General features: G+C 47.9%; 1 protein-coding gene across 1 annotated transcript in view; it reads left to right on the top strand.

Moving 5' to 3' along the window:
* Positions 1–12,240, top strand: part of STK17A (serine/threonine kinase 17a) — a 39,576-nt gene that overhangs the window by 23,264 nt on the left and 4,072 nt on the right. Inside the window, exon 4 of the mRNA XM_082845988.1 lies at positions 9,309–9,435. Within this exon, the coding sequence (XP_082702114.1) occupies positions 9,309–9,435 (127 nt within the window). The remainder of the gene's footprint in view (positions 1–9,308; positions 9,436–12,240) is intronic.

Raw genomic sequence — 12,240 nt, 5'->3', positions numbered from 1 at the left:
AAGTGAGACAGTCCCCTAGCACAGAACACCCCAGGGACTCCCGCGCCTTACCAGCCTTGTCAGCCAGAGGAGAGGGGGTGAGGAAGGAGGGTAACCTGACAGGGCCGAACCCCCGGACCCAAAACCACTTTCCTCTCCTGAACTGCGGCCTTGTCTCACTCACCTGCCCATCCACCCTGACCCCTGCTGTCGTATGCTTCCAGCAGAAGGGAGATGCTTTCGGCAGTGGCTCTCCAGCTTTGACCCAGGTCAGGGTCACCTGAAAGGCTTGTTAAAACAAATTGCTGGGCCCCAGCAAGTTTCACATTCAGGGCAGGGCCAGGTGATGCCAGTCCTGCGGATGCAGGTGCCACTCAGCTGCTGCTGGATGGTACACTCTGACACCTTATACACACCGTACTGTACACGTACCGTGCTGTACACGTACCGTGCTGTACACGTACCGTACTGTATACATACCGTGCTGTATACATGGCAGTGTTTAATCTCTTTTGCACGAAGGAACACTCTCAAGGAGGAGTGTGCAGTGTATATAACCAGGAAGTGACTCCATAAGTAAACTTGATCAAATTCCATTTGAAATTAGGTGGAAAGGTAATAGGTTATCCTTCAAATGCTAGTTTCCTACAGAAAAATACAGGGGAAAGGAAATTATTTGGAAACCTTCTTGTTCTTTTGTGCAAGATGCCAATATTTCATTTTGTTAACAGTTCTTTTTCCTCTAGGACACTGATTTCTTAGTGTAGTGTCTAAAGTGGGTGGTTACAGCACGGCACCATTTTTCGAAGGCAGGTGTGGACATGTGTGCACCCACGAGTAGTGCAGTGGCCTTAGACATCACCTAGGTGAAACCCTCAGAGCATGCGCAAGGGAGCTGGGGCTTTGTTTTGTCCCTTTAGTGCATCGTATGCATTAGAAATTCAAAGATCCTGGGTGCGGGACACAGCCACCGTGCTTCGCTCAGGAACACTTGCCAGGAAGAGATGGTCTCTGCAGTCCAGACTTCAGTGGACTCAGACTTTAAGAAGCCTCAGTTAGGGCTTCCCTGGTGGCGCAGTGGTTGAGAGTCCGCCTGCCGATGCACGGGACACGGGTTTGTGCCCCGGTCCGGGAAGATCCCACATGCTGCGGAGAGGCTGGGCCCGTGAGCCATGGCCGCTGAGCCTGCGCGTCCGGAGCCTGTGCTCCGCAACGGGAGAGGCCGCAACAGTGAGAGGCCCGCGTACAGATTAAAAAAAAAAAAAAAAGAAGCCTCAGTTAGTACCAGCCGTGAGGAAAATGTCCCCAAAGTAATGTCTGTGCTAAGCCTTCTCTCATGTTTGGTTTTACACACTTAACTTTGTAAAATCATACATTTATTTCTATGACGTTTTGCTAGTTCTGTGATGTAAAAACGACCTCCAGGAACAGAACACCAATTTAAATAATATTGCATCTATAGGAAATGAGCTTTCAATTTATGACAGCTCCACCTACGACATTATTCAGAAAAGGAGCTAATTAGGTAGTGAGTCAGACGGGTTGCCAACACTGTGTGTCATGCATCTTTGATGTTACTTGAAAGCAGTCAAGGGTGAGTATTAAGTTCTTGAGTACCAGGTTCGACTGTGTATTTACACAGTGAAATTATATCCCTGTCTCCCTAATACACTCAGTATAAATCGTATCCTTTCTCCCCAGTGCACTCAGTGTAGAATTCTTTCCAACTTTAATAGAGGCTTTGATGATGGGCCTTTGATGTTGGAAACAGGACTTTCCATGTTTCCTAGACCCAGAAGAGCTAGAGGACAAGGTGGCCTGGAAGGTTCTCAGCCTGTCTTCTGCCCTCACACTCTGCACACGTGCAGTCAGACTTGTTTCTCAGTGAACTCTGGAGGGGAAGGTTGGAGATGGGGTTGGAAAGGCAGCAGTGCAGACGGGAATGATTTCTATCAAAAGGTCATTTCCAAGTTGACTTCCACTGTCCCCCGTGAGTCTGGACAAAGAGAGTCTACTGTCCTGCATCTTTTAACAACCGTCTGCCCAGTGACGATTTGTTTATAATGCTGACTCTCAGTCTCTATCAGAGCTTGAAAGACGAAGCTATAGAGCTAAATGTGTTTTCTTACGTTTTAATTCTGTGAAAAGTGATAACCCTGGTATATATGGGAGCTTTGAGTCAGTAGACCATTTATTCCATGGTGAAAATGGGCAATTCTCATCCCAGAGACAGAAGTTAGTTAGAATGACTATTATAGTTGCCTCTTTGAAAAGTGGTAATTGACAGAACGGGAAATACACTACTCAGTCCGGTCAGACCCCGAACGGTCAGTTTGCCAAAAGACTGATTCGCTGAAGACTCTCAGCCAGATGCAGGCAGGCCTCAGGGATGTGGCGGGTTTGCTTCCAGACACCACAGTAGAGTGAATATCGCAATAAAGCGAGTCACACCATCTTTCCCAGTGCGAAGGTCACTGATCACAGGTCAGCACAACAAATAAAATGAAAAAGCCTGAAATACTGTGAGGATTACCAAAATGTGACACAGAGACACAAAGTGAGCAAATGCTGTTTGAAAAACGGCGCCAAGGCTTGCTCGACGCAGGGTTGCCTCAGACCTTCAATTGGTAAAAAACGAAATAGCTGCGAAATGCAGTAAAACAAAGTGCAGTAAAACGAGGCAGGCCTGTATCTTCAGCTGAACATGGGAAGTTCTTTGAGGAGTAGCAGATGCAGATGTTGGGGTGTTTATGCGTCTACGAAAATTGAAGACCCTGAAGTGTGTGTGATTAAGGGAGAGCCCATTCCTTTGCACGTAAATCATGGCAGGACTGACAAGTCTCAGTAACAGCAACTCTGCCAGAGTCAGGACAAGCTCGAGGCTCAAAACCATCTCAGTAATTTGCTGAGCTAGTCATGGGCGTAATGGCCTGCTTTTACATCAGTCAAGGGGAGGACTGACCAAAAGGGGCACAAAAAAATCCAGTCTTAAAATCCAAGGCTGTTTGTGTTCAGATGGTCTTGTACTGGTCAGATCTTCCAGCAGTTCTGTACTAGGTATTCAGTCGTTAAACCTGTCCACCCTGTGATATGTATAATGGGAAGTAGAGGAGCAGACTAGGAATTAGAAGCTGGAACTTTCCCATCTGAGATTAAGTTGATCACTGATAGTTTAAGCATCAATGTTTTACTTGAAAGAGGGGTAACATGTAACATTTCTAAACAGTTTCCCAAATTTATTTAGACAGGATTATTAACCTATTTCTATACTCTGACCTGGGTTTTAGTGCATAAAATGTCAATTTACTTGAACTTTCGTGGGCTGATAAAATGTTCCTTAAAATGCGGTCCATGGTACCTTAGCCTTATTGAGCAGATTAGCCTCAAGTCTACAATGATCTCATCCAATGGTGATTGCTCAGTAAATGGTAGATTATGTACAGAAGTGAAGATACCCAGATAAATAAAAGGATTCCCCCACGAAGCTGAGAAATAAAATTTTAGGAGCACTCCTCTACTCCCGGTTGTCTATTTGGGAACAGTTTGTATGTTTCCCATTTATTCCACTCTCATTACCTCTCTGTGGACCTTGTATTTTTCTCTTTTTACCACTTGGGATGCATGCATCTTCAATAGAATCAAGTATTGTGAGCCACAGCCTCTGTCATGAACTGGATTCCATAGAGAGGAGGTCAGACTAAGCTGTAAATGTAAAGGTACTTATCTTTGTTTTTAGCACATGTTTTCAGAAACTGATGGATATTTTCAGAAATGATGGAGATTATAGTCTTATATTTTATCTAGAGGAGTAAGGTCTACTTTAAAAACGTACCTGTGGTCAAACCAGGGCACAGTTGGACGAGAGGACATAATAAACGTTAACTGTGAAGTTCCAAAAGCTGCGATTTTATGAGCCGTGTGTTTTTTCTAGCAATCTCTCTTTCAAGGGTTTAACGTCTCTCACTTTGGCAGATTATGGATGCTGTGACTAAGCCTTGATTTCAAATACTAAGGTAACATTTTAATAATTTGGTCACACTACTACAGAATTTACTACATTACCACCAAACCAACTAGCTTTTGCGTAATAACTAAAGAAAGCATTTCCCGTGGAATGTAAAGAGTAAACAAAATGTAAGGGAAAGATGTTTAATCTACTTTAAGGGAAAAAATGCTATTTAAAAACATTCCCAGAATGCGCACGTCTTGTTAATCACAAATGAACCTTAAGAAGATCTGGTGATTAGCAGTATTTCTCTTGGTGTTTTTGATGTACTGGGAAAGGCAAAACATGTGCAGTGATGAATGTCTGTTCAGAGCCAGACTCCTCTCCTCTAATTTGCCTGAATAATGATGTTTGATCATACTGTAGTATATCGTTCATGTAATACAACTAAAATGGCCTTGAGAAGCCTGGGGCCTCATGATCACGATGTTACATAGGATTTTTTCCTGAAGAAATAGCTAGAAGCTAAGTAAAAAAGAGAACGTTGGCTTTATAAGGAAGTTTATGTTACCAGAACCTCTATAGTTACTTTGTCATTGAAAAGAGACATTGATGCTAACACTGATCAGTTGCTTCTCAATCTTGGGTGCGGGGTGCTTTATCTGGTTTGGGTGTTTATAACCACTGAGCACGCGTCTGCAGTGGAAACTTCTACAGTGACAGCAATTTGTTGTTTTGGTTTTTCATTCAGTTTTAAGGTTTTACTGTAGCCAGAACTGTCTGATTTACAAGAAAAAGACAAAACAGGTTTTTATACAAAATTAGAGATGATACTGAGCCACAGTGTGGTTGTTTCACTATAGGCAGGAAAGTCTTAGTTATTTTGATGAATTTGTTTTCAAAACAAACTATCATTCCATAATTGCATAGTGGTAGTAAATTAGGACAGTGGGTAAGAGACACTAAGAATTCCCTGACCGTTTCTTGGGGTGTCACTGCATCTTTTTTTTCTCTTAAGGAGTTTAACGCGGCACCATCAGCCCAGTGCCACGGGCCACGTGGTGCTTTAGAGCACTTGGAACGTGGCTCGTCTGAACTAGGTTGTGCTCAGAGTGTGAAATCCACACCAGAGCTCCAAAGACTTACTATGAAAAAAAGTAAACTATCTCAATAATTTTCCCTATTAATTACATGTTGAAGGTGTAAACTTTTAGATATATTGAGTTAAATAAATACATTTAATTTCACCTGTTCCATCTTACTTCTTATAATATGGCTACTAGGAAATTTTAAATTACCTTTCCGTAGGCCAGCACTGGCTTCAAGGGTATCAGAAGATACTTAAGTCAAAACCACCTGTACTAGATCTCTTAGCCGTTCCATTTGTTTTTCAGCCTATTGTAAGCTAGTTTTTTCTCCCACCATTTTACTAAAAGTTACCTTCTCTGAGTTCGCTCATGGTCGTCGTTCTTCCCCTTGTCCCATCTGATGGCGCTCTTCTCCCTGTTTCCTGCTCTAATGTTACACCTGGGTTCTCGCTCGCAGACCAGTGTCTCTCCTCTTTCCTGACTCCTGGTGTTTACCCCGAAACATAGTTATCAGCCATCCTTCCTCTCGACCCACTTCTCTTCTTGCTGCACACTCTTCCTCTCATTTGCTTCCATGCTTTTTAGTCTTTCCCATGTGCCGCAGGCCCCCAAAGCCGTGTACTCAGCTTTGCTGTCTCTCCAGGCTGAATTTCCAGCTGTCCTGGCTGGTCCTGGGAAAGCTGAAGCCATGGTCCTCTCTGCGGACCCCGTGTGTCAGTCAGCGAATGACACCGTGCCCTCTTCCTGCCCCTACATGGCATCAGTCACGGCGGCCTGTGGATTTTGCCTCTGTTACGTGTAAAATTTCTTTCCTTTCATTCCATGCTTCATCATATCTTCCTCACTCTGTCTCTCTCCCCCTAGAGACTTTTAAAAAGACACGTTTTTCAGAAGGCTGTTTCCAGCCGCGTGGTTGTATTTGACAGTCCCTTGCACATCGTGCTGTGTGCTGGCTCCCCTGTGTACTTTGGCCTGCAGTCTTGTCTTTCCCTGGAATGTCCTCCGTCCCTCCCCTTGCTCTGCCTTCTGCCAGGCACTCCTGAATGGCCCACAAAGCCCTGCGAGTCCTGTCCCCCAACCCCATTTCCTTCCAGCCTCACACCTGCCCCTCACCTCTGTGCGCGTCTTCAGCTCGCAGTTCTTCCCTCTGCCACCCCCAACCCCAAGAGGTTCCGCCATGACTGGCTCCTTCCTAACATTGGTTTGCCCTCAAGTACGCCGCCTCCAGGAAGCCTTCCCTGACTGCCCTGGAAATAGCATCCGCACACACACATACCTGACGGGCACTCTCTCGCTCCTTCCCCCACTCTGAGTTCTCTGTAGAGCTTAGAACAACCTGAGGTTGTATTATTTATTTGTACTTATTTGACCCTATTGGAATATAAGTCTCCAAAGGAACGGAGGACTTGTTTTCTGCCATTTCCTCAGGTCACAGCTCACTAGGCAGTCAGTAAAACTTTGCGGAATAAGTGGTGAAATCCTTCTTCCCTGTCAGGGCTGCTGCCCTACCTCCTCAGGAACCCTCCAAGGCAGAATCATTCCATGTTGTTCATCTCTTGCCTGGGTGCTTTGTCAACTGCAGCACCTGAGCTAGTTGAGCCCGACAGGCCCATCTGTCTTCTGAGTATGAACTCAGGACAGTAGGGGCTTGGCAGTACTCATAGTTATGGTACCACCTGTCCTGACACAAAATAGAGACCCTTTAAGGGTTTCTTTGTAGTTAGTCACCTTTCCTCTTTTCACTTACTGGGCGAGTAGCAGCGCGGGCCTGCCGGGTGCCGGGCCCTGAGCCCGGTGACGTCACCATGGCCAGGACTGTGGCTCCTGTTCCCACGGAGCTGTAGCCTCTTCCCCTCTGTTTCTGAATCCAGACTGAGATAAACCTACAAGCATCTTCGTAATAGAAAAGAGTAGGCCGGATGGCTGGCTCGACAGTAAGACCCGTTTCAAAGAGAGGGCCCCCCTGTACCTCAGCATCCTCTGTCGTAGGGCAGCCCTTCACGTTGCTGCTTCCCTGCCGTGTTAGGTCTTCTCGCCAAGTTGACAGTAGGCAGAGCAGAACAGAGAAGAGCGTCCCAGGTGGCGGGGGTACGATGACAGACATCAAAGGGGAGAGGTTAGGTGAAGAGTTGGTGGAAGGGACCTGAGCCAGAGAGAGAGGCTGTGAGTCCAGAGGGGCAGGTGGTCATCGGCCTTGGGTGCAGGTGGAGGTGCGGGGTGGGAGTGGGGCGAGGAGAGGGGGAGCCTCCAGATAGGGCTCTGGGGGCCCAGCAGTTAGTGGGCGGGTCGCAGGAGACGGGCCAACAGCAGCAGCCGGGGAGTTAGCAGGGAACCAGGATGGTGTTCTGTTCTGGAAGCCGAGAGAAAAGGAGCTGGTGAACAGGGAGGGAGCAGCAATGGGAAGCGCCACTGAGACGCGCCGGTGCTCAGAGGAGAGCCCGAGGGCGCCCTTGGCTTTGACCGACCTGGGCGGTGACGAGAAGACGGAAGCCGGATGGAGCGGTTGCGTGGAAGTGGCAGGAGAGGACCGTGAACATCACTGCCACCCTCTAGAGAACCGCGCGGCGGAGGAGACCGAAACGCCTGTTAACAGAACAACGTGTCTTGTACGAGACGCTGGGGAGGCGAGAGGGGCCGGGGCAGGGGAGGGCAGAGAGGGCTTCGCAGAGGAGACGCCACCCTGTGCCGGAGGGAGCCGTGAGGATAAATTTGCCAGGCCACCGGGGAGGGGCCTTCCCGAGCAGAGGCCTGAGGTGTGGGCCGTGGGTCTTGTTGAGGGACTACAGCCCGACTGATTTGGAGCGCAGACTCCCCGCAGAATGGTGACAGGAGAGTCGTCTAGAAAGGGAGGGAGGGAGGGGCCGGAGCACGGAACATTCTGGACGCTCTAGTGAAGTACTTATACTTTATTGGTGCCAGTGTCCTCAGTTCACCTTTGGAAGTACTCTTAACGGCCAAAGACAGTAAGCGCCGACCCGTTCTCAAGCGCGCATAAGCCTCTTTCAGATCTCATGTTTTATTTTAAAAATTGGGATGAATTTTACATTCTAGTCCGTAATGTATCAGCTTGACTTTTTATGCAAAGATGTCCTAGTTATTTTCAGCTGAGCAAAAATGACTCCAGGAGTGCGAAGCTCATTGGTCCTCTGGGTGGCGCTTACCACCGCCGTGTACATCCCACCCGCCCCGTCCCCACTGGACTGTGTCTCTTGGCGAAGAACAGCCAGACGACCACAGGGAGAGTGTCACGATCAGACTTACAACATGGGAAGGTTGTCGTACGTGGAGGGTGGGTTGAAGGTGGGGAAACTACAGACAGGGGGGTAATGAAATCCCAGATTTCATGCAGTGGGAGTACTGAGATCTAGGAAATAGAATTCGCATGACTGGTGGCTTCACTAGATGTGAAAGTGGTGGAAAATGAAGGGTACAGAGAACTTCAGGACGATTCCCCAGTGTCTGACTTGAGCACTGAGGCTGGGAATACAGAAGAGAGCAGTGGGTGTGGTGCCCGAGGTGTGTATTGCATTGAAGGCCTTGCCAGGCGAAAGGATCCGATTTTAATTGGCGCTGTGGGTCCGGAGAGGGCTTAGGGTAGAAGTGATCAGCATGGAAGTGGCGGCTAAAGCTCTGATAGTAGATGAAATTGCTGAGAAATAGAACGCAGAGTGTCAGGAGAAGAGGGCCAGCCAGCAAGAGATCTTGGGCAACACCACTATTTAAAAGCAGAGCAAAGAAAACAGTCGTGAGAAAAATGGAGAGGGAGGAATAGATCCAAGAGGGAATATAAGGACGACCAGTAGTTCCAAATCGTCCCGCCGTCGGTGCCTGCAGGAGCCCCACTGGACTTGGTGGGCCTTCGATGATTAAAGACATGGTGACCTTAGTGAGAGCAGGTCGAGTACAGGGGGCAAATCCCGATGCAGCTGGAGTGAGATGACCTCGCTTTCAAGAAGTCGAGCTTTGAGGGAGTGAGTGCGTTGGCTAGAAAGAGATGCAGGGTCATGGGGGGAGGATTTTTTTTATTAAGTGGTTTGGTTTGGTTTTTAAGATGGGAATAGATGCACAGTTACGTGCTGACGAAGAGCCGGTATAAGGGAAGAGATGCTACGAGGCCTGCTGCCTTACACACAGGAAGTACGCTGTAAAAACAGCTGTCTGACGAATGACTGTCTGCTGTTAAATTTCTCGCTCTCAGTTCCACAGGTGAAATTTGTATGTTTTATGGGCTGCCTGCTCTTTATGCTCTTCATACGCAATCGCGGTTTATTAATTTGGGGGGTGTCATTTTGTAGCCCCAGAATATTCTGCTGACAAGTGACTCTCCGCTGGGTGACATTAAGATCGTTGATTTTGGTCTTTCACGAGTACTGAAGAACGGCGAAGAGCTCCGGGAGATTATGGGCACTCCCGAGTACGTGGGTGAGTATTCCCGAGAGCTGCGTGTTTTGTGTTTGGGGTCAGGCATCACCTTCACTGGGGAACCCACATGTGGCGTGATGAGTGGTGGGGCCTGCCGTCCACTGTGGTGAAATTCTACCATCAGAGATCCCTTCCTTTGTATTAAGTTAAAAAATGGAAAACTAAAGAGTAAGGTACCAAATTGGCAGTCCCTTTCCTGGAGGGCTAAGAGAAGCCGAAGGGATTTGCTTCTACAAGGAACAGGAGAGGATGTCAGGTTATCTGAGGGTGGAAGGATATTTAACAAGCAAGGAGCTTTCAAGAACTGCAAGTTGGTAGAATAAACACTGTGAAAGTCATTGCAAGCCCTGTGATTGCATAGATGTGGGAAACAGAGGGCATTCTGCTGGGTTGATGCAGGGCTGAGAGCTTCTGGCAGAAAGAAAAAGAGAGCAGCCGAAGTGATGAACCATGGCTTCTCGGTTTGGCAGAAAAAGTGGCAAACTATGACTTTTTGGATAGACTGGAAGGAAAATGGAGCATGAAAGAATTAGTGGTTGGATAGGTTAAAGAAAGAGAGAGATTTCTGTAGAAGAGCAAAGCAGTAAAATAATTTAAAGGTGTGGCCGGGGATTACAGTTTTATCATTTAAAATGTCCGAGCAGAAAGGGCTCTTTGTGATTACAAGGCCTCGGATGTAGCTCTGCAAGGTCAGCTTCTTTAGACTAGGAGGTCGAGAAGCGCGGGTGCCAGGCCGGTAGGGTCCTGCACATCAGTGTGGAAGCTGCCCAGGGTGATGGCAGCCCGAGGAGGAGCATGGCTTTTGTGTCCCTGGGTGAGAGCATCATTGTGACCAGGAGTAGAGAAGGCTGTGGCCCGGGCCTGGGGGGAAGAAGGAGATCTGCCTGAGGGCAGAGGTGTGAAGTGGGCGGACAGGCCGTCTCCTTCTGGAAGGCCTGGGGGCGTGGCAAGAAGAAGGTGAAAGGAGAAGAGTAGTCCTTGAAGGAGCCCAGGATGGTGGGAATTTATGTAGGAAGGAAAAAAGGATTCCAGGGGGACACAGAAAGTCCCAGGGGACAGGTCGGGTTGAGGAAAACAAAGCTATAGGGCAATGACAGTACAAAAAATACTTTGAAGCTTTAAAATACTTTATAAAGTCCTGCAGTTTGAAACAGCAGAGCCTTTATTAATTAGGTCATAAAAGATATCGCAGGCAGAAAAACACCCTTCAAATATTGTGTGTTTTTTGTGGACTGGAACACAATTTCCAGTACACCAACTGGTACGTCTCACGACCGCTGAGTTAGCGTTAGGAATGTGGCTTAACATGCCGCTGCTTCGGGCGAAGCGCCCGTGACGAACGGGAGGCCTTGTAAGCTGGAGGAAGGACGGGAGGCTGCGGGGCGGAAGGGCTGTGGGCGGAGACGCCGATAGCAATTACTGCCCTGAAGGAGGTCCTGGGGGGCTGTTTGTTGTTTCCCTCCGGTTGTTTCCCTCCGATGCTTTCTGCTCTTCGGTAAATTCTAAATTTTCTACCAAGAGCTTTTTTCCCTCCAAAAAACAAAGCTGTATTCTTTATTGATAAAAGCAGTACAAGCCCAACCCCCCAAAACTACAAATAACTCAGAAGGATATAATACAGAAAAACAGGCAGCGCTCCTGTCTCTTCGCCTGGCCTGCCTTTTAAACGGGGCCCCGTGCCCCCCAGCCCCGCCCCAGCCTTTCATACGCAGAAAGGGCTGCCTGGGTGTGTGCCCCTCCGCACCGGCCAGCTGCGGGACCTCGGTCCCCAGATCTCTCTATACCTCACGGTCCTCTGTCCACGAAACGAGGCTGTGGAAGTCCTCCCTCACTGGATCTGCTGCATCACACTCTCACGTCAGCGCTCAGCACGTAATAAACACTCAGAAAAGGAAGCTAATGTTATTTCCTTCCCCACTCCTCCCACCATCTACTGCTCTCTCGGCTCTGTTGTACTTTTTCCCCACCAGTAATTTGGATACGCTGCATTTGATTTTGTTTCCTGGTAGTGTCTTTTAGAACTTTCTTTTTCTGTTTTCTTTTTTTGGCCATGCCGCATCACTTGTGGGATCTTAGATCCCCGACCAGGGATGGAACCCGTGCCCCCTGCAGTGCAAGCCTGGAGTCCTAACCACTGGACCGCCGGGGCACTCCATCTTTTATAACTTTTAAATAACAGTCATAGCCTCTGCTTCTCAGCTCGACAGCTTCAGATAGAAGTGGGGAAACCAATATCCCCTACACCTCCCGCTCTCCTGTTCTGGGGCAGGCTTATCTCCCACTCCTAATGCATGTGCAACTTTCAGTGTTTTGGTTTTCCCTAGAACATTTTCATTCCCTTTTTTATTGTAATTACCCCCGTTTTTTTAGGCTTTGATTTTTAAATGGTTTCAGTACTTATTGCCTGTCTTTTCATAGCCTAGTCTTCCTATTTCTATACTTTTGAAAACATTTGTCTTTTGGTTGACTGGATCGTACCAGTGAGAGTCTTCAGGGAGGATTTTCCTGAATTTCCCCTGTGTCCTTGCACACTTGGGACTGTCTTTCTGTTACTTCTCTGGCTGGCAGCAGTCTAGTTAGATATTATCAAAGCAAACTTTTTCTCAACCCTGTAGGTTGTCTTTGTTGTCTGTGTGTGTGATGCATGTCCTCCAAGGATGCCCAGGTTGTTTCTAACCTTGTTGACTGACTTTGTGTTAACGGGTGGGCATTTTAAAAGCTCACTGCAGCCACAGCATAGAGAGTAGATCAGAGGGCGGGACCAAGTGGGGGTCAGGGGGCACGTGCTGTAGACTGGGGGGGGGG

The sequence above is a fragment of the Leucopleurus acutus genome, assembly GCF_964270905.1.
Source record: "Leucopleurus acutus genome assembly, chromosome: 9".
Lineage (NCBI taxonomy): Eukaryota > Metazoa > Chordata > Mammalia > Artiodactyla > Delphinidae > Leucopleurus > Leucopleurus acutus.
Note: the sequence above shows the minus strand (reverse complement) of the source record. Positions and strands in the feature narration are given on the sequence as shown.